General features: G+C 39.5%; 1 protein-coding gene across 1 annotated transcript; it reads left to right on the top strand.

Moving 5' to 3' along the window:
• The first annotated feature begins 8,591 nt into the window (after window positions 1-8,591).
• Window positions 8,592-23,405, top strand: LOC134743172 (interferon-related developmental regulator 2). Its single transcript, XM_063676547.1, has 9 exons — window positions 8,592-8,867; window positions 10,910-11,029; window positions 14,832-15,079; window positions 15,344-15,442; window positions 16,782-16,889; window positions 17,239-17,421; window positions 18,787-18,987; window positions 19,877-20,092; window positions 21,733-23,405. The coding sequence occupies exons 1-9, from the start codon at window positions 8,837-8,839 to the stop codon at window positions 21,817-21,819; spliced, it is 1,293 nt and encodes a 430-aa protein (XP_063532617.1). The 5' UTR covers window positions 8,592-8,836; the 3' UTR covers window positions 21,820-23,405.

Genomic DNA, 23,405 nt, shown 5'->3' with positions numbered 1-23,405 from the left:
TATTAGTTTTAAAGCTAAAATTGACCAGTTTATTTTTTGCCAAAGACATTGTTCCTCGTAGTTAATTTAAATAAAGATAATATGGATTGGAGATGTTTTATGTTTTTAAATAGAAATTGTAATAGTACGTCCTTTACTCAGTTTATCTATTTTTAGTAGGTACCTACCTACATCTACCTAAGCCTCCTTGGGCTTACCGTGGGACTTAGTCAATCTGTGTAAGAATGTCCTATACTTAATATTTGTGACGTTTTCAACCAAAAGGTACCACATTGTCGCTTGTCGATAAGGTTGATTTCTAATTGAAGCTATATGGAAATAGCGCCTTACTGACAAGCGACAATCAGTACCCTTTTGGTTGAAAATGGCACATTTATTTAACCTCAGGTGGATGAGCTTATTGCAATGTGACGAAGCCTGCGCTGTGGATCTGATGGTATGCTTTTTTTTGGTTAATAAACATACAGTGCATGTACACCTGTATAGGTAGATTCTTGGTGAAACAAAATATTGTACCCAACACCTACATATGTAACCCAATATTCATATGCAAATAAATCATTCATTCATTCATTCATTCATTCAGTATTCTCCCTAATCTCATATCGGCGCTAATACCCCCGTTCACTGTTGTGTGTAAGTAAGTTATTGGTTTCCTGCTACCCAAATGATAGAGATCGTTTTTTAGCGTTGTTACCTAAGAATATTATTAAGAATATTTACTTACTTAATACACTCGGAAATTTGGATCCAAAAATGCCCCATCTCGTAAGTTGTAAGCGTAAGTATGTATAGGTAATTTAATTACTTTATTACCTTGAAATCTAGTTTTATTGTACTGTACTGGGGAGTTTAAATCAGAAAACCCCAAGCATACGTATTTGTCATTGACGTCTCAAAACAACCCAAAAACCCGGCTCTTAGCCGGCCGAAAACATAATATATGCCAATTACTTTTAGTAGGTGTGAGTTAGCATTAAGTATGCGTGTCTTCTGTAGACAATATAGAATAAATGGATTTATTTATGGGCATGTTCAATTCAAACACTTCTTAACTTTTTGTATAACTTATATATATATGTGCCAACAATACATCCCTGTGATATTGCCCGCAGGCAGGCAATACACAAGTTTTCCGGAACGATCATTACCATAGAGAAATAAGTGGGGATAGGCTCACTACATACATCAGTTTTGTTACCAAATCGCTTATTATTTTCGTAGTCGACATCTATCGTCAAGTAGCGGATTTATCAGTACTGCTACTTGACACTAGATGTCACGTGTGTCGCGACTGACATAAAGTGTATTACCTACTGAACAATTTACAACTAATATTACACGCAGAAGGAATTGAAAATAGAGTTCCGGTTAATCCGGTTATATTATTTGGTGAAAATTTAATTGTCGAGCATTAGACTTTTCGTTCATGGCGACATCTATTTTAATTTGACGACCGGTCTGGCCTAGTGGGTAGTGACCCTGCCTGTGAAGCCGATGGTCCTGGGTTCGAATCCCGGTAAGGGCATTTATTTGTGTGATGAGCACAGATATTTGTTCCTGAGTCATGGGTGTTTTCTATGTATTTAAGTATTTCTTCTTCTTCCTCGGTTCGTCATGGCTAAGGGTCGCGACCACATGAGGTCGTTATTTTGTGCACCAAGGCTCTCCATTCTGCACGATTTTCCGTTGTTCTGATAATAGGCGCCTGTTTAGATCCCTGGCAGGCCTTCTTCACAGTGTCTACCCAGCGGGTTGGTGGATGTCCACTATCCTGTCCTCCATCCTCCATGCCAACCATAATGCGCTTTTCAAGGTTGTCCGGCTCCCGTCTGGCCACATGTCCAAAGTAGCTAAGGATCCGCTGGAGGCAAATGGCTGATAAACGACACTGGATTTTCAATTCCGTATTTAAGTATTTATTTATTTATTTAATCTTTATTGCACAAAAGAAAATACAATCGTACAAAAGGCGGCCTTAATGCTATGAGGCATTTATTTATATTTGTATTATATATATATCGTTGTCTGAGTACCTACCTATACATTTATACTACCCATAACATAAGCCTCCTTGGGCTTACCATGGGACTTAGTCAATCTATGTAAGAATGTGCTATTATATTTATTTATTTATCTATTGTCGAGTAGCAGTACTGATAAATCTGCTACTTGACGCTAGATGTCGACTACGAAAATAATAAGCGTTTTGGTAACAAAACTGATGTATGGAGTGAGCACTCTATGCGTTTACTTATTTCTCTATGTCATTACCAAACAGGGTGCAAAAGAAAGTCGTTAGTTTAGAGAAGCCTAAAAATAGAAGAGATAGTATAGCCAGTATAGTATACTCAGTCCAAAGGCGCGCTGTACGAATCGTCGACGATCCCAAACTCACAAGCGGTATTGAACCTTTAAGTCTAAGGAGAGACTTCGCCTCCTTATGCGTGTTCTACCGCTTGTACAATGGGCTGTGCTCTGAAGAACTGTTTCACATGATGCCAACGGCCGCTTTCTATCACCGCACCGCTCGCCATCGGCAGGGTGTTCATCCTCACACCCTAGCACCTAAATGGTCGCGTATTGTGCGGTTTAAGAGGAATTTCCTCCCGCGTACGCTTCGGCTGTGGAATGAGCTCCCTGCCGAGGTTTTCCCGAGGGACTACAGTATGGGGTTCTTCAAAAAAGGAGTGTACAGGTTTTTAAAGGGTCAGCAACGCGCGTGTAATATCTCCGGTGTTGCAAGCGTCCATAGGCTACGGTAACTGCTTACCATCAGGCGGGCCGTATGCTTGATTGCCACCGACGTGGTATTAAAAAAATAGATAAATTTGTTCTAAAGAACCATGACGTAGATTTGAAAGACGGAAAATAATAAGTTAAGTTTAACGGCATATAAAAAGTTAAGTAGGTACATCTCATTTATATTCTATCCATTCTCCAGAACATCTTATATTTATTATCATCATCATACAAACATATAGCAGTAGGTCTATTACTTAATCTCAGTAGGTATCACACACGCCACTCCATCAGTTATTTAAAACATCCTACAAACAAACCCTACGGATTCAGCCGCCCGTAGATAACCTTCGCGAGAACTGAACCTTAATCAAAAAGCATCTATACATATAATAAAGCGGAAGAGGGTCGAAAGTCTGTACATGGAAGATATTCGAAAAAAAATTGCCTGGGGATACTTAGAATCGATAACAGAACACATTCCAACAGTTTTTAGAATTTTTGTCTGTTTATCTGTTTGTCTGTTTATCTGTTTGTCTGTTTATTTGACCGCGCTACAAATGAAAACGGCTGAACGGATTTTGATGCAAACTTTACTAATCTGTCGAAAAAATCCACGGCCAGGTTTTAGGCTATAAAAATTTGAGAAATTTTACCCCTAAGGGGGTTAAAAAGGGGATGAAAGTTTGTATGGGGTTCAAGATTTATTTTAAGCTAGCAATTTGAAACTTCGTAAGAAGATATATTATTGAAATACAAGAAAACTAATTTCAGCGTTTTTGAAAATTCATCCCCTAAGGAGGTGAAATAGAGGTTGAAAGTTTGTATGGAGATCAATTTTTTTTGAGTGCGTTACTTGAAACTTTGTATAATGAGCATATTATTATAATACAGGAAAAGTGATTTTAGCGTTTTCAAGAATTCGTCCCCTAACAGGGTTAAAAGGGGGTTGAAAGTTTGAATCCATTACAAATGCTTTGAAACTTCTTAGAAAGGTATGATAGACGATTACAAAAAAACTAATTTTGACGTTTTTGGAAATTTAACCCCTCAGGGGGTTGAAAAGGGGATGAAAGTTTGTCTTGGGGTGCAAATTTTATTTTAAGCTAGGAACTTAAAACTTTGCAAAACGTTATTATATTAAAAAGCAAGAAAATTACTTTCAGCGTTTTTAAAAATTCATCCCCCATGGTGGTGAAAAAGCGGTTAAAAACTTTATCTTGATAACTATATCATTTTAGCTACTAGGCCAAGTTAGGTATCGATTTTGTATAAATCGGGTATGCCGAATTCATTTATGATATCAAAATGACACCATTCCCGAGTGAAAACACAAAAAATATGAAAAAACTTTTTTTAATTTCTCTTTACGCTTAAACCGCTAAACCGATTTAGATAAAATTTGGTATAGAGATAGTTTGAGTCCCGTGGAAGAACATAGGGTAGTTTTTAACCAAAAAAATGGAGACTGCGTTTGCATGGAGAAGCGGCCGTGCCCTTTCCTCTTAATAATGGTCACGAAGGTGGGTACTTTAAAAAAATCATTTTTCAGTAAATGTCAAACGATTTGGGACTTAAACGCGTTACCATGCCTTGCCGAAAAAAATCGAATCTTTCGCAAAAGTCTCGCAATGCATTGCGGCCACAAGGGGCACGGTCTCAGGAGACTGAGAAAAACCACGGTGAGAGACTCAGTGGCGCTCTAGCCAGGCAGGTCGCTTCGCTTTCGGCTGAAACGGCAAGCCAGCGCGAGTTCGATTGTGATCCCAAATATATCGTACGTAATACATATGTAGGCGCAGATCCTGACGGAGTGTGGCGCCGGAGAAGCCGTGTTCATCCCACGTATCCTTCTCATTCCGAGCAACTTCCCGTTCCGCTTCAAGCGCCTACAGGTCCCCGTGAGCGTCTGCTTCGCTATGACCATCAACAAGTCGTAGGGGCAGATGCATTTCAAACTCCGAAAAAAAAAAAAGGGGCAGACGCTGCCCGCCGCCGGCGTCATTTGACTGATTTGACTGGAGGACCGATTTGGATGACATGATTTTGATGGGAACACCCAAATATTCCGAAATATGTTTTTCCGATTTTTATAACCACGACTTTCATAATCCCGATTATTTATAAGTCCGAAATATCAAAATTACGATTTTTAAAAACACGATGGAATAAAATCACGAATGTGCTATTTCCGAAAACTTAAAATCCGATTGTCACTTGATAGAAAGCTTAAAGTTCCGATTTTACACTTTTCCGAAAATATTTTTTTTTCCGAATTCCTAAATTCTGAAAAATCATTGTCCGATCGGAAATAAAATAATTCGGTATTCAGAAATTCGGTTTTTTACAAGATCGGAAAAATGAAATCCGTGATATTCAAATGAAGACTCACGTTTTAGTAATTATTACGGGTACCTGTCGTGCCGCATCATGTTAAATTCGGCATAAAATATGTTTGGCATAAAAATTCGGCATAAATAAATTAGACAGAACTGCGAACCTGCGAACCCGAACTGTTGCTAGAAGTGGGTTAGGTTAGGTTAGAACTGCGACCCCAAAGAAAACGAACTGTTGCCAGAAGTGGGTTAGGTTAGGTTAGAATTGCGACCCCCAAGAAAACGAACTGTTGCCAGAAAAGTGGGTTAGGTTAGGTTAGAACTGCGACCCCCAAGAAAACGAACTGTTGCCAGAAAAGTGGAAATTTAAAAATTGGGATATTTAAAATAGGAATCACGTTAATTCGGAATAAGGGCAATTCCGAATTCGTGATTTTGAAAATCGTAAATGTTAAATTCGGTATTTGCCACCATCGGAATTGTTATAGTCGGAATTATGTAGTTCGGAATTTACAATATTCGGCTTTTTGGGTTTTCGGAAATATAAATCTTCGTGATTTTCATCATTCGTAATTATGACAGTCGGAATTTTGATGGGTCGAGCATTTAAAAATCGGAATGATAAAATTCGACATTCTAAAATTCGAAATAAAAAATTTCGGAATTATGTAGTGTACCCGATTTGCATAGGTACAGTCAAGGACGTTAAACAAAAATGGTACTGTATCGTTCGAAATACACCTATACTACTCTATGCCATTTAAATCACGACAAAAATTTGAATAAGGGCAAAAAAAATATTCATTTTGTAGTGTAATTTTATTTAGTGGTAGCAAAGAGGATATAATATTATAGAACGGTACTGTCATAGTAAATTTTGTAACCACAGTAAATTCACTGCCATCTATCGACACACTTTAAAACTAAAAATGAAGATTTATTAAAATACGATAAAATGTATTTAAATATGGATAAATGATCTTTTTTATTTGCATTAATATTTTTTTTATTTTGACCCATGTTCTTTCACTGATATGCGTTAAAATTGTTAGATAATAACAAACGAAACCGTCAACGCCCTCTATACGAGAGTAGGCAAAAGGTAGTAGCGACATCTGATCGAGAATCAAATTTTCGTGATTTTCGAGGCACGTTTTTTCCTTAGACTGTATCCATCTATTACGGAGTTATATCTATCTTTGGTGGTAGGTACCTAATTGTAAAATATTTTATCTGGACTACAGTCCTCTAGCGTATCCATCTGTCAACTTTACTTTAAGTTCTGTCTCCAGGGGACAGGGAGATAAATTAGGGGTGAATTAGCCGCTTACTGAAACAGACCGAATTCCACGCAGGCGAAGCCGCGGGCACAGCTAGTTATAAATAAATACCTACCTCTAATACCTACCCACGCAACGTTTGCAACAAAACATTGCACAAATAATATCAAGAGGTGTTATGACTGTGTGACTCACGCATTCACATTCATCGTCAACAAATTACAAAATTTTGTTTTAATTAAGCTTAAGCTTATACCTAGATGTTACCTAGCTTAAGCTGTAATGTAACTTGGCCGCAATTACATTGTCATACAGTAAATATGATCCTAAGATATTATGAATCATTTAAATATGAAAAACCTATGATGGTGTAATAACAATACATATACTCCTTTATATCATATGATCATTTTCTATGATAGTCTAATTGTGGCATTATACGTTGATTTTTTATTAAATACCTATATATAAACCTTGTGTAACATCAATCAATACGTAGGTATAAAAATAAATTAATGAAATAAAAAATATGTACCTACCTTCCTACATTAATACCTGCCAATTAAGGTATTTCCAAATCGCATAAAAGGGGTTGAAAAAAGACATTAACATTAAACAAGTTGCTATATTTACCATTAGGTCGATAATATAAAATATTTCACCACGTTATTTAATTAAAAATCGATTAACTATCCTCTTCTAGTCGATTTTGTTTTGAGGGACGGCGGAGGACGTCACTGGCTGATGTCAGAATTCGCAGAAAATGTTACCATATATAAAAAAAATATCTTAATAGCGGACTTCAGGACTTGTAGAGTTATGGCTCCTCTACACGATAGCCCAGCGTAGGCCAGTCTAAGAGACGCAGCTATGCGGTGGAACGGGATAGCAATATCACTTGCTCCCTCTAACGCATAACTGCGTCCCTTGGACTGGCCTATGCTGGGCCATCGTGTAGAGGAGCCATTGGACCGAGGTATATGTCTGTAACGATTTTGATAGCATACGCAGTGCACGTGTTATTTACTATACGTCATTATTTCATAGAAGTTTGAAGTTTAAAATAACACTGCTACGTGCTGCTGCGTGTGCTATCAAAATCGTTGCACTTATTTTACCTTAGCCATTGGACAAACCCTGAAATCCCACGTAGGGTTGCTGCTCAGGAATGCTCTCACGTTTATATTTTTTTAATTAGAACAAAAGATAAAATAAAAAAATTTGAACAAAAATTAATTCCAATGATCGACTACAAAAAGAAAGACACTGTATGAATCATTGGCAGGGTTTTTGACAACTTGTTCGAAAACGTGCGGCAATGATGACATTTGTCAAAAGTCAGAATCTTATTAATGTCATAAATAAAAAAGATAATCAATAAGGTCGAAGAAGGTTTCATACTATTTATTACCTCAGGAGCTATTAACACAGGCTACTCCAAAGTAAAAAATCGTAATTTGTTAATTTCTTCGTAACCGCTACACCGGTTGTTATGATACTTGGTATACTGATTCCCAAGATAGATATAACTCCGTAATAGATGGACACAGTCTAAGGAAAAAACGTGCCTCGAAAATCAAGAAAATTTGATACCCGCTCAGAGGGCGCTACTAGCTTTGGCCTACTGTCGCATAGATGGCGTTGATGGTTTCGTTTGTTATTTAACAATTTTAACTCATATCAGTGAAAGAACATGGGTCAAAATCATAAAAAAAATTAATGCAAATAAAAAAAAAACATTTATCCATATTTAAATACATTTATTATTATATTATATATTTAATTTCATTTATCGTATTTTTATAAATCTTCATTTTTAGTTTAAAAGTGTATCGATAGATGGCAGTGAATTTACTGTGGTTACAAAATCTACTATGACAGTACCGCTCTATCTTATTATATCCTCTTTGCTGATTCTAAATACCGTAATGCAGTACATTTCGGATTTGTCCAATGGCTAAGGACAACCTGTATATTTAACTTATCTCGGCCTGACTACAAATTTTTTATCTACAAACAGAAGCCCGAAATGCAGATAACATGGTAAATTAAAAAAAAGTGTTTATTATACATATTAAAGACAGAAACAATCATTCGTTATGATCTTATGATCTATCGTAAGTTTATTATGATTTAAAATTTCTCACCAATAATTAATAATTCGATTTTGATTTGTTATCCTGGCGACACTTAAATCCAAAATGGTGGCTTTAAATGACAGCTAGCCAACCAGACAGCAGACAGCGCATTGCGCAAAGCAGTGGAGTCGAGTGTGCATGTTATACGGTTAAACATGTTAAAAAGTTTTTCTGAAATTTTAGTTTTATGTTGCATTCGGTGCCCAAATCATTCTATAAGAACTGATATATTGAACTTTTCTCCGTCTTGATTAAGTGGGAAAGTTAGAAAATAATTTAGTGAATATAATTTAGTTTCATTTTAAGTCGTCTGACAGCTTTGTGTAAAACCTGATACACCATGCCGAAAGGAAAGAAAAAAGGAAAATACGGTGAGTTTATCCCGTTGGTTCTCAAATGTTTGGAAGCTTATTGTTAAAATTACATGTGGACCTGGAAATTAGCACAAGAATGCAATCACGCGGTGACCTTGTGCTCGTGGACTTTCCGGACCGCGTCCACGTATTTGACTTCGGTCGTTATACTTGAGGCATTACCTAGTCAGGTACCTAGCATATGTTACGCAGACACAAAAGCTTGGCACTAGCAAAAGCCACTAATTTCGCAAGCCTGCGTCGAGTGGTTGGCGCAAGCATTACTTTCACGATTTCATAACATGCCAATCACAATGTTTACAAAAACAAATTTTGGTTTGTTTAACTTTATTAAACCAAAATCTTATAACCTTGTATTCTAAAAACATCAATTATGTAATTTGAGATGATAAGTTTCATATTTGTAACGCAATAGTCTGGCATGGCTTTAATAATACAATGAAATGGCAACATTACGCTATGAGTATTAAATTACTGGAATAGTAACAACTATGGGTTGGATCTTAAAATAAGTCACCTTGTAAGTTGTGGATAACTGACGCTGTGGGGGGCTGTTTTGGGTTGTTTTTAAATGATTTAAAGCAATTTTAGCCACCGGAAATGTTTTTATTTTTTACCCGACTGCCAAAGGAGGAGGGTAATGTTTTTCGAGTGTATGTAAGTATGTATGTATCTTTGTGGCCTCCTGTAGCCTAAACGGCTTGATGGATTTTGATGTATGAGGTATCGTTAGATTCGTCTTGATCATCGGGAGTGTCATTAAATTGAACTGAATTGAAATAGCCTTTATTTCAGACAAGTGTTGTAAGTACATTTCATTTTGTACTACCCCACTTTGTACCCAAATGTCAAAACCTACCCCCATTGTCTATACATAACAGTTGTTAACATTATATATATATATGTTAACAACTAAGAGTCAGGGGAGGCCTTTGGCTACAAAAGGCATACAGATGGAAATTATATATATTTCCATCTGTATGCCTTTTGTAGCCAAAGGCCTCCCCTGACTTTCCATTTATCCCTATCCTTCGTTATTGTAGTCCAGCAACCTCCTGCTGCGCTCTTAATCTCATCATCCCATCTTCTTCTTGGCCTGCCATGCTTCCTCTTTTTGTATCTAGTGGCTTGATGGATTTTGATGTATGAGGTATCGTTAGATTTGTCTTGATCATGGGAGTGTCATAGGATACATTTTATCCCAAAAGTCCAACAGGATACGGATAAATATATTTTCTTTACTTTCGCTTTGAAAGAACTTGATGTATGAGGTATCATTAGATTTGTGATGATTTTTTATTAATTCGCTTGTCGCCTGGGAATCGAACCAACAAAAAAATTCAAAAAATAAACACACTGTTTTATTCTACTAGTCGATACAGTTAATGATAACATTTCTAAGAAACATTAGGTCTTACACTCGTCTGTCATACAAAATATGCATAAAATCAATAATTTAGTAATCAAGAATATTTTTAGACAAGCGAAATTGAAGACAAAAAGAAAAATCTTAGAATGCAGCTTTAAGTGAAATGAGCTAACTTTTTTAAGGTTTTAAGGCACTATCCCTCCAGAGCACATAATTTTTTTCCACCCTGTATAGTATGTTTGTCATAGATGTACCTATAACCCTATAACAGAACGGCCTTCACTACAGTAAAGCTGTGTGCAAGGTTTATTGATTATTGGCCTTTTCTGGTATTTCTTACCTTAATGACATTGTTATTTGTTACAACTGCAGCAATTTCATTACGTTCATACAAATGATATGCAGATATAAATGTAATATGACCTTGCCTGACCAATAATGGCATTTGTGCTTGTAGCTCAGCTAATTCACTACTTAATAGTCCTACTAACTAAGTTGTGTGTATATTCCTTGCTATCATTGTACTAAAATGACATATCAGTTGTCCAAATTTGAACAATCCAACTGTCAGTTTAGTACCGTAGTAGTAGTAGTAGTAATACTAAAACTAGTTTTAGTTAGCTGAACTTATAGCTCTTCTCTACCAATTGTTTTACATTTCCTCTTGCAGAGCACAAGAGGACAGAGCAGTGCTACTCCTCAGATGAGGATGCCGGCATAGACATGACTATCGACAACATGTCAGAGACCTCAGGGCAGTCTGATCTGAGGAGCATTCACGATGAAGCAGGTATGTATCAACTATCCAGGGATGATGTGATTTACCTTACTTTCAGCAGCAGGATGTGTCAAACATAACTGATGGGTCAGCAAGGCCAGAGCTAAGTGAAATCCTTGTATCCATTGTTTACAATAACAGTGGATAAATTTTAATTGGTCAGCTTTGTAACCACGTAACCACCACAGCTACGAAATCTGATATCATCTTCCTGTTTATACAGCAGAATTTGTTCTGTTACCTTACATTTACTATATATAGGCCTGTCACTTGTTTGGAACTATCAAATTTTTGTTCTGACAGGCTGATATCGTTCGGCGGACTGATATCAGTGGGCCCCTTTAGGAAAAAATTACTAACTAGAGTAGGTCTGTAGAGACGAGTTTAAGCCATATTGATATCGAATGAGTAAAAAATGCAAACCAAATAAACGTCATATGGAAAAATAAACATCGCCGCATTTGTTCAGGTGGTTACCTGAATGAAAAGTGATATCTTTACCTAGCCTTATAAACGTGACGTCACCAGAGACACATTTTCTTTCTAGTCAATACTAGATATTTTAAAAGATAAAGATAAAAGATATTTATTCGTGACGATCACAACACAAGTACGAACATGTACAGACAACAACAGCAAGAAAAGAAGAAATCATCAAGTCATTTGACATGTTTGTCACGCACCGCAACCGCCTTAGGAGCTCCCAAATTGGTCTGTGATTTGTCACCGGCTTACGCTGCCTCACAGCATCACAAAGTTTATTTCCAACGAAGATTAAAGCGTAAGATCTAGCTAGTAGTCCACCACAAAAGAAATTTTAATAAAAACGAAGGTGCCCCATGTTGCCAAAAACAGTGTGCATTTACCCATTATTACAATAACATCGTGGAACTCATCCGTTCGTCATACATGAGCATTTAAATAGTTTGACAGATCGAATCTGATAAGATAATAAACGATAATTGAGGAAGTCAACTTAGTGGCGTGACTACAAAAACACGGACTAGGCACTAACTAGTATAGTTTACTATTTCAACGTAGAAAATGATTATGTAGATACGTAATATGCCTATTGTTGTGGTACTTGTGGTTAGCCAAAATGCGCCTAATGATAATGGTCGGTAGTTAGTATAAGTATTTAGGAAAGCGTGATGTAGTCCTGAGGTTCCGTTAAATCTTGTCACATAACCCGGTATACATACGAGTACACTACGCGCAACCGATCCCCTTTTGGCCAGACACCCCTACTGAGCAAAATTTACATCAGGCGAACAGTCACGAAGTATCCTAGTATGAACAGATCTAGGACCAATTCAGCTCGTCATTGACAGTCATGACGTGGCCACAATTGTGCCCATGATTTTCATAAAAGTACCTGGGTTGTGGGTTCTTACAAATGTCATCTCTCGCAAATCTTACGTATGAAATCATGGATGTAAGTAAAGGAAGGAAGATATGGCACCAGGCGCTCGATCGTGAGCCATCAAATATAGGTTCCGGGACCTATATTGAATATGTCGTACGGCTAACGGCAATGTGTCACAATCATCTACTCAATATTGCCTGTAGTTTAGTTTTGTCAACTATGACTATGAACGTCACGCGTCTATTATTAATAAAAGGTCATTGTATAAAATAGGCTGTCTGCTCTTTTCAGTAATTAGACTTTTGGACGCGAAATGATGGCTCAACATGAGTCACAGACTATATATAAACCAAACATACTGTACCCACGGTATTGTATTGTAGATAAAAGTTTGAGAGCTGTACCTAGATATTTTAATATAATCTGACAAAAATAAATGATAGTTAATATTGGCCGTATCAATTAAGAAGCCAATAAAGTTAGATCAACGTCATCACAAAGTTGTTTTAATGATATGTAAGCTATTTCGTAAGGTTAAGGTTGTAACGACCTTGAAGAATATTCCGAGACGCCAAACTGATTATACATACCTACACTACACCTAATAAGTGCATGGTGATATAACACCTAACTATATCCTCATGCAGTTTATAGTTAGTTTCAATATCGACCTTACTGTTACATCACGAAGATTCTAATTCTACTGAAGTAAATTTTAATCTCGAATATTTCAGCCATAAACTGCAAGTGTAAACAATTTTTTTTTTTTCGTATAGAAACTGAATCGAGTTATTTTAAGTTTTACAGTTTAAAATTAATGATTTGAGAAAAGCACTGCTCATAGTTATACAAAGTTCACTATGGCCTTTGACTTGTGTTGTGTCTAACGATCAATTAACTGATAGAAACTCATTATCATTACCTATAAGCTATAAGATGATAGGTAAAAGATTAGCTCTAATGGCTTGTTAGTTACTTAATAGGTATTTAATTACCGGCTTGTGTTATTCAATAATACTTTAATGCAATTTACTGAGATTAATTACGAAACTGTTCCGCACGTTTGAAATATATTACGATAAGAGAAATAGATAGGTATAAATTTTATCCTAGTAGGTATATATTCTCTAATCTATCTTATTTATACAGTACTCATAACAAAATGTTTTGTTTCAACTCTGTTACCTACAATGTTTTTGCTTCTTTATGTGCTAGCATTGATAGATCTCTTCGTTTTCATCCCTGTAGGTACTATAGGCGGTCTAGCATAAGTTGCGTTCTTGCGCGCGAGTCCATACTTGAAGTCGCGCTAGATGTATGGAGTCGCGCGCGAGAACGCAACTTATGCTAGACCGCCAGATACTATATTTATGTTAAAAATGTCCTCCTTAAAACTCAGTAATGCAGTTACACAATAATGGTAGTGCCCTGAGCACCATCGAGTGTTATAGTGATTACTGCATGCAATATGAAAGTATCTTATCTATATAGATGGAAACAGTAAGAAACGTCTTACCTATTTTTATATAACCTTAATTTCAACATCACTTTATCTCAATTTTTTTGAGCATTACTCGTCACGTCTTTATTTGTCAAGTAATGTGGTGTACGGTATGATATGATGTCATGAAGAACCTTGCCAAACGAATGTATATGAAACGGTACTAGTAACAGTTTACCTTGACAATACCTCCTTAAATAATTTGGATTAATTAAATACGTACGAAAGGTCACTCATTTAACTGCACTTAATCGGTCGGAACACTGAACCCGCGCCAAGTGTTAATACAAGTTTAAATCGTATGAGTCACGAGTTCACGACAGCTTACCGTGATAGGGCCAACCTACGTATTGTCGGTATCCCCCTAATTATTTACACACTATGCTTTACTTTAACGCAAACAATTCTAATAAAACTCAGTTCCAATCAACGAGTGTTTTACCATAAAAACGTGCGCCATTACTTTACAGACATTGCCAAAGTTTAGCGAATCTATATTTAGATGATCTTGAATACTAAAAGGAACATTCGTTCACCTCCGTTTACAAAATAAATAATCGAATTAATCATCAATTGGCAGCTTTTTACAAATTATGTTTTTTAGCATGTGATGTGTTCTTTGACGATTTTGTTATTTGTCGTTCGATTATTTAATTGAATCCCATACGAAAACTGTTGTCATGCCAACTCTAGTTATTTCATATTGACGAATATAATACAATAATAATCAAGGTTAAAATTAAACTTTACCAAAAACCGTATGCGATGCTAGTGAACTGGCATTTATAAAATCACTCAGTACAACCCTATCAATATAGATTGTAGATGGACTGGACTTGTTCTATGTAAAGATCGATTACTGAAAGACATGTGAAGAAGCTTAGCTTTGATGCTGAATTACTATGTATTAATCCGGGATCGATTAAATTATTTATTTATTTTCATAGACGCAGAAATCCAAGAGAAGTTCGAAGAGAAAGTGATGGAAACCATCGACGGGCTAGGCGCCCGTGCGAACGCTGCGCGCGCCGCCGCCTTTGTATCACTGCGGGCGGCTCTCCAACGGAGATATCTGGCGCCATTGCTGGCCAATCATAAAGCAACACTGGCGGATCATCTCACCAAGGCCATTCGGCGAGGCAGGGATGGGGAGAGGAAGGCAGCTGCGTCTCTTGCGCCTCTGTTAGCGCTACAGGTTAGTGTCAAACTGCTTGGAATCGCTACTAGTGGGCCATCAGCTGAACTTCTGGAGATGCTGCAAATCCTATTCATCTCCTACTATGAGGCGGATGATATCTAAGTAATCAAATTATCAATCTTTAATTGAATTTACGGATTCACCACGGCAATCGATAACTAGGTTGATCTGTGTAAGATTGTAAAATCAATCAATCAATATTCTATTTTTGTCATAATTTCAACCTGCATGCAGGTGTACAAATCAAACATTTATTGACAGATCGGTGAAGACGGCACAGAGGAGTATATAAAGGAAGTGCGGCCCGCGCTTGCCGCCTGCGCCGTGGACAAGACCGCCTCCATCGAGACTCGCACAGAGGTTGGTTACATGGACGATACTACATAGTTACTACTATAGTTATTCACATTAACTTACCAAGGTAACTCCCTCTGTCGACAATTAGAGAGAAGGGAGTGCCAGTAGAGTACTAAAAGCTAGAAAAACAACTCGATTTGGTTTCTTCTGTGCACGGAGTTGCGTCTATTGTATTTACATTTATTAAGCGAAAATATATAGGCTGTTCTTCATTGACGGTGACAGAAATTTGTTGATAAGGTGACAGGGGCCTATTTCATAATAAAATACAATCAAATACTATTAGTGATTTTGTACGCAATCACTAATAGAATTAGCTTGTATTTTATTATGCAATGGGCCCCAAATCTTACGTATGCGTCACTACCCCGCTATTCGTGAATCGCTTGCTCACTGCACGCGTGAGTACATAAGTAGTAGGGTAAATAAGTGCGGTGAGTCTGCACTTTTGTCGCAGGCGATGCCGCTTGGCACGATTGTTCCTTAGGTCAGACAAAGCTGTTTTGACCCGGTAGCCACGAGATCGTACCGTACGTACCCCCTAATAAGGGGGGGGGGGGTGTTAGGGTAGGCTCCCCAGGTCCAATCTATGCTATATTTCTTCCTGATCTTAGCAACTAGGCCAAATATGTGACGTTTTCAACCAAAAGGTACCACATTGTCGCTAGTCGATAAGGTTGATTTCAAATTGGAGCTATATGGAAATAGCGCCTTGTTGTCAACCGACAATAAGTACCCTTTTGGTTGAGAATGGCACATATATCATGTTCGTATAATTAGGAATTCATTTTTGAAATAATTATACCTACCTTTCCAAACCAAAAAAAAAAAATTGTGTGTGTGGCGATTTGCACTAAATAAAAATGGACAATGTATGCCATTTATTCTTCATTCTGGAAAATATCACTTTAAAGCAGGCATTCATACATTTTTTCGTAAAAAAAAAAATATATAGCGCGTGGCGGTGACGATTTCCATAGAAATGGAACTGTGCCCAAAGTCAAATATTAAAAATGTTTACAAAAACACTGAATTTCATGGTTGTCCTTTTAAAGAGCGAGATTACGAAGTAATGAAGGTAAAATGGTTTGTTTACATTATTTGCAAGTTCTATTGACGACGACTTCGCTGCTCCGTATATTTACTGCCCTTGCCCTACTATAAGCACAAGCAGTTAGCGAGCGAGGCTTTCGCAAACAGGCGCATTCTTTACGAGTAGATCCAGACGCATCTGTACCTAGTTATAAACTATCTTTTCAACCGACTCTCTAACTAGGTATTATAAATGATAAGGTTATGGTTATATTAAGGGTGTTAGTAATATTATATTTGTAAATTGCAGTGTTGCCTGTCTTTATCTGTGGTATGCTACTTGCTCGAGGAAGACCTCTCCGAAATCCTGGAGGTCATGCGGATGTACGAAACCATCTTCAGTGGCAGCTATCTTAAGGTACTACAACCACCATGATTTTTTTCTAACCTCTTTACAAATTAAGATATAGAGAATTTATTATTAACTTTGCCAATAAAAAAAAATTGTTCTTAAAATTTGTCAGACCTGACAGACACGAACTACATTTGAGTATTTATATAATTATTAAAAACGTAGGTACACTGGCATCAGTCATCACTGGCAACCTACAAAGGGTAATATGCCACAGCTACGAAAAACGTTCGACCCGTTATTAATTTGTGAAAAACAGATGAATAGCGGTCGTCTCTATCAGCGTCAAGCGAACTCGTTCGCAGCTATATTTATCGTGGCGTTTGCATAACAGTATGGTGTTTCGGTTTCGCAGGGCGACGGTTCCGTCAAGGTGTCGGGGCTAGCCGTGGAGCAGGGCGCGCTGCACGCGGCCGCGCTGGACGGCTGGGCGCTGCTGCTGTCGCTGCCGCCCGCCGAGCACACCGCCGCCTTGCTGCGGACCACGCCGCCCGGCCTGCCGAGACTCGCTGATCTGCTGACCGCTGCTAGTCTAGAGGTGGGCCATTAATAATGCCAGTCCAATCCCTTAGCCGTGCTGGACGGCTGGGCGCTGCTGCTGTCGCTGCCGCCCGCCGAGCACACCGCCGCCTTGCTGCGGACCACGCCGCCCGGCCTGCCGAGACTCGCTGATCTGCTGACCGCTGCTAGTCTAGAGGTGGGCCATTAATAATGCCAGTCCAATCCCTTAGCCGTGCTGGACGGCTGGGCGCTGCTGCTGTCGCTGCCGCCCGCCGAGCACACCGCCGCCTTGCTGCGGACCACGCCGCCCGGCCTGCCGAGACTCGCTGATCTGCTGACCGCTGCTAGTCTAGAGGTGGGCCATTAATAATGCCAGTCCAATCCCTTAGCCGTGCTGGACGGCTGGGCGCTGCTGCTGTCGCTGCCGCCCGCCGAGCACACCGCCGCCTTGCTGCGGACCACGCCGCCCGGCCTGCCGAGACTCGCTGATCTGCTGACCGCTGCTAGTCTAGAGGTGGGCCATTAATAATGCCAGTCCAATCCCTTAGCCGTGCTGGACGGCTGGGCGCTGCTGCTGTCGCTGCCGCCCGCCGAGCACACCGCCGCCTTGCTGCGGACCACGCCGCCCGGCCTGCCGAGACTCGCTGATCTGCTGACCGCTGCTAGTCTAGAGGTGGGCCATTAATAATGCCAGTCCAATCCCTTAGCCGTGCTGGACGGCTGGGCGCTGCTGCTGTCGCTGCCGCCCGCCGAGCACACCGCCGCCTTGCTGCGGACCACGCCGCCCGGCCTGCCGAGACTCGCTGATCTGCTGACCGCTGCTAGTCTAGAGGTGGGCCATTAATAATGCCAGTCCAATCCCTTAGCCGTGCTGGACGGCTGGGCGCTGCTGCTGTCGCTGCCGCCCGCCGAGCACACCGCCGCCTTGCTGCGGACCACGCCGCCCGGCCTGCCGAGACTCGCTGATCTGCTGACCGCTGCTAGTCTAGAGGTGGGCCATTAATAATGCCAGTCCAATCCCTTAGCCGTGCTGGACGGCTGGGCGCTGCTGCTGTCGCTGCCGCCCGCCGAGCACACCGCCGCCTTGCTGCGGACCACGCCGCCCGGCCTGCCGAGACTCGCTGATCTGCTGACCGCTGCTAGTCTAGAGGTGGGCCATTAATAATGCCAGTCCAATCCCTTAGCCGTGCTGGACGGCTGAGCGCTGCTGCTGTCTTGACTACAACTAGCGTGCGAGTACTCGCACCATCTGTCTGAGCCTTAATAATTATATCAAAGTTCCATTCTTTTTTTAATATTTTTTAACACGGATATGAAAATGCCTAAAACGTGCCTACTGTTATTTGAGGTTCGATTGTCGAAAAATATTAAAGAAATACTTATCGAACGCGTCACGTTCCAGGTGCGCATGGCCGCAGGAGGGGCGCTCGCCATCGCGTACGAGTGCATCGCAGAAACGGAGGCGGGCGACGACGCGTCGGACTACGTGGACAGCCTGCTGCCGCGCCTCGACGAGCTGGCGCGCGACTCGCACAAGTTCCGCGCCAAGAAGGAGCGCAAGCTGCAGCGCGCTACCTTCCGCGACATACTCAAGTACTTCGAGGTGAGTATGAATACAGTACGAGGACTAGTGCAGATATTTATTTATGTGGTTAAAGTTCGCCTAAGCTACATTTGCATCAATTTTGACTTCACCGAGTGTTGAAGTGCTTTTATAAACCTCGTACTTTCAAAGTAATATAAAGTTTATGATGACTGCCATTATTTTCATACTTTTTGGGTTTATTCTTATCTTTCATTTTGACAGTGTTTGTTAGAAAGGGACAAAGGTAAAACTTGTAATAACAAATGGAGGCTTGTTAATATTTATGACCAAGGGCGCAAAATCTTAAATATTTGGAAACGTTTCTAACATTAAAATGTAGATGTTAGTAGTGGCAATGAGATCAATATCGAACGATCACGTAGTCTGTGATGAGGATTAATCACTTATTATATTTTGGTGCTACATATAGTTAGTGTTTTTATTGTGTCGGTAAATGAATCACCGCGTGGGTCGCAACTCGCAACCTATGCAAAGTGAGCTGCGTTTTTGTGGCCAAGTTATTTTTAGCCTCTCATATAATGTCCGTATCCTTTTAAGCTCCGATGTCCTTTTAAAAAGACAAAAACAAATCGAATTTAATGAAATAAAAGAAGGTTATAAATTCAAAACTGCAAAAATATTCTGGGACTAGGCCTGAGTGGCCGCTCGAAGCGGAGCGTTCGGAGGGGCGTGCAGCGTGGCGTCGGGCTCACAACTCTCAGAAGTGATTTGAGCAGCGTGCACTAAGGCCGCTCCTATACGTTTGCATTTGTTTAACATGCACGCCGCACGCCCCGCCCCGCTGCACGCACAACTAGAGCGTACACTCGGGCCTTACACTTACGAGGTGAAGCAAGGGTCGCAGGTGAAATAATCGCCGCATGAACGTGTTTATTTGTTATCCCAGGAGGACACGGTCCCGGCGCTGTCGGTGCGCGTGGGCACGGAGAAGGTGGAATGCGGCACCTGGTGGGCGCGCGCGGCGTACGGCGCGCTGGCCGCCACGCTGGGCGCCGGGCTGCAGGCGCTGGCGCCGCACTCGTCCGCGCTGCGCCACGCGCTCGGCCTGCCCGACACCTGCGCGACCCCGCTGCCCAAGAAGAAGCTCAACAAGCTGCATCGGGTGAGCTGAAGCGTTCTACTCTAACAACATATTATATTCTTTTTCTTTTCTTTTCTTGATGGACTTGAGGGCGGTGTTGCCCGTAGCCAATGTCACGTAAAAGGGTAGGAACAAAATAAATGCTCTTAGAGCACGACGCTGTTCGGTGGTTGTTGTAGTTATCTCGTAAAACCGATAGCTGGATTTTACGAGAAGCACGTGGACTACCGGCCGTTGACTCCAAAATGGTGGTTAAACACGCTTTGAGATTAATTCTCCATTCACTGCACACTACCACATTAGATTATTGTATAATAAAGCTATCGATATTACACTTTAAACAATATTAATGAGCAAAAACAAAGGAATTAATCACGAGGCTACTATCAAGATGACGTTCGAACCGGAAGTCCAAACATATTATATTATTTTCTATGAAAATATTTTAATTTGCGTTATATACAAGTAGACACCCTCCTATTTTAACTATAAACCGAAATATGTAAAATATGTATTTATGTATATACTTTATTGTACATAGAAATAAAAACAAGAAAAACACGGTCGCAGAGTAAATTAAAAGAAACAACGAACTTATCCCTGTGGGATCTCTTCCAGTTAACCTTTGAGGAAATGAGTTCAGAAAGTAACGCCGAATGACAAAAAAAAACAAAAGTGTACAATCACTAAAATTAATGAAATGCAAGTTTTCAATATACATTGCTACAAATAAACATAAATAGAAATATAATAAAAATAATGCATATATACATAAATAAAAAGAACCTAAATAAGAATAAATAAATACTAAATATATAATATACATCAATAGATATCAATTCGAACTAAAAAATTAAAGAAGTACTAATCGAGAAAAACAAAATTACCTAACTATCGGAATGCCACAATTTTTTAAGCCAAATAAATATATACGAAGGAAAAAATGCATTTGGCCATTTTTTCCTTCGTATATATTTATTTCCGATTCCAGAGCTGGAATTGAACCAGCGTCCTTTGTTTACCGAACAGGTGCCTGAACCTCCTTGTTGTACTAAAGCAGGGGTCGGCGAGCCCCCGCGAGCGAGCCGTGTACGGTTCTTTAGAGTTTGCGGGCGTCCCCGACGAAATAGAAACGACAATCACCGCTCTTTGGGATTCCTAAAAGTTGTAATATACTGCAGTTGGCTTTTATTCTCTAAAGTATAGCGACCTCTATACTAGTGCCGCAATGCATTGTAGGTAGTCGTAGGTCCGTCGCCATAAGAAGGTTCAATTAAATTTTCCCCCGAATACTACAGATATGAAAATGATCCGCCGCTCTTCTTCGTTTTATCGGAAAGATTAGCCCATTAACCGACGCGTCGCGCAATTAATATGTATTACGCGACTAAGGGCCACTTGCACCATTTACTAACCCGGGGTTAACCGATTAAACCTGAAGTTACCATGGTTTCCAGTACAATTTGACACTGGGTTAACGGTTTAACCGGTTAATCCAAGGTTAGTGAATCAAGTGGGCCTTAAGATAACTAACTGCTGAGATTTGGTACATTCAAACGAGATCATTTTTTATATACCAAATCCATTATTTATTACTTATGAATCTCAGAAAAATATTCTAACTGCTATCATTCAAATTAATGTCCTGTCCATTACAACAGCATCTCGCCAACAACGCCGCGGACAAGGCGCGGACGGTGGCGCGCGGCAAGAACCGCGACAAGCGCTCGGCGGCCCTCGTCATGTGAAGTGAACCCGACGCTGCGCGTGCGCGTGCGCGTGCGCGTGCGCGGTGCAACACCCGACCCCGCCCGACTGCATCGCGCGCACTGGTATCTGGGTTACACAATCCGCCTGCTCTATCGCTATACATATTTTTGTTTGTGAACCCTACTTTGGGACGAATAAAGAGAAGACCCATAGTCGATACGACTCTGCTGTAACCGCTTATACCATGTGCTTATTTATCTCTCAAATTGTCGATTTGTTGTTGTTAGGTTTAGATTATTGCGGTTGTTTTACATTTTGAAAGTATCGTGATTAAAATGTTAAATTACATTCATTGTTGATTTGATATTGAGTTTGGTTGTATATTGGAAAGGAAAATCATTTTTTGTAGTTAAAAATTAGTGTTAACGTGTAACCCACGTACCGCTAGGCGGTACATGTAAATTATCCCAGTTATGATCGGGAATATTATAGTTATTTCTGGCTTATTTAAGGTTCCAACTGCTAAAAAAATCTTAGATATTTTTGTTTTGTTGAAATAACGCTAGAGTAGTAATTTAGTGTAGAACCAAAGAAATTCGTCGGATTTTAGTACGAAAATTTAAAAACAAAAATCGTTGGAACCTATGTGCATAGTCTGATATGTCTGGTGCTGGTTACCTTGTCATTGTTCTGTCTAATGAAATTATCAAGTAGATTAGTTACACTGCTGATCATTTTCGAAGTTGGCTCAATCACTCGTTCTGGACCTTGCTGCATATCAGATTACTATAAGCATTATAAAACAACATCGACATTTGTCATCTATTTATTATTTGTTTCGTTGTTTTATTGTCCATTGTATATTTTGTCTTTAATAATCATCCATTAGGTTTAGATCTCATTGATGAAATGAACATCCAAACTTGTTTTTTAACATTGATTTCCGTGAAGGTGTTATCATAAATCATATCATTTTGTATTATAATTTGCATTGCTTAGCTACTTCTCGACTTGAGGCCGTGCTAAAGGCCAGCGCACACTAAGATGAGGCGCGTCGCTTTCGTGCGTTCGGCTGTTTGCGCTGGCCCTAACTCGCTCCACTGCCCAATGATGCCACATTTAAGCGGGATACGTTACGTACTCTAATTATTTACATTATTTTATATCATAGTATATTAAGGTTTTGATTTGTTATTAACAGTACTATAAATTAGCCAATTTTAACATAATATATGAAATGCTTTCGATCGAGTGTAACTGTAGACTTCAAGTTGTGGAGTAAGGAGCGCTATACAGCTTTTTAATAGGTTCATGTTTTAATTGACAGCAATATAGCCTCTGAATTGAGACGAGCTCTTGAGCTCACAACACCAACAACCAAAACAAAAAAACAAATTATTTTTAACCAACAATGAAATAGGAATGCTACCAGAGGCATGAAAATTAAAGAGCTGGATAACACCCGTTTTATTTTAAAGTTCACAATATATTTATTATTTACGACTTGTACAGTGCATTTCATGAGTGATAAATTGTCAAATAATGTATAGTGCAAGTATAAAACCATTATCTGTAAATATTATTTTGATTGGTAGTAGTATGTAGGAAGTTGAAATAATATTTA

The sequence above is a fragment of the Cydia strobilella genome, chromosome 7, assembly GCF_947568885.1.
Source record: "Cydia strobilella chromosome 7, ilCydStro3.1, whole genome shotgun sequence".
NCBI lineage: Eukaryota > Metazoa > Arthropoda > Insecta > Lepidoptera > Tortricidae > Cydia > Cydia strobilella.
This window is presented reverse-complemented; position numbering and strand designations above follow the sequence as displayed.

Excerpts from the sequence above, each read along its gene's own strand:
- LOC134743172 (XM_063676547.1), top strand. The coding sequence starts at position 8,837 with ATGCCGAAAGGAAAGAAAAAAGGAAAATACG. Across the intron at positions 15,080-15,343 it reads CGCCTCTGTTAGCGCTACAG|ATCGGTGAAGACGGCACAGA; the intron begins GTTAGTGTCAAA and ends ATTTATTGACAG. Across the intron at positions 20,093-21,732 it reads AGCTCAACAAGCTGCATCGG|CATCTCGCCAACAACGCCGC; the intron begins GTGAGCTGAAGC and ends CCATTACAACAG.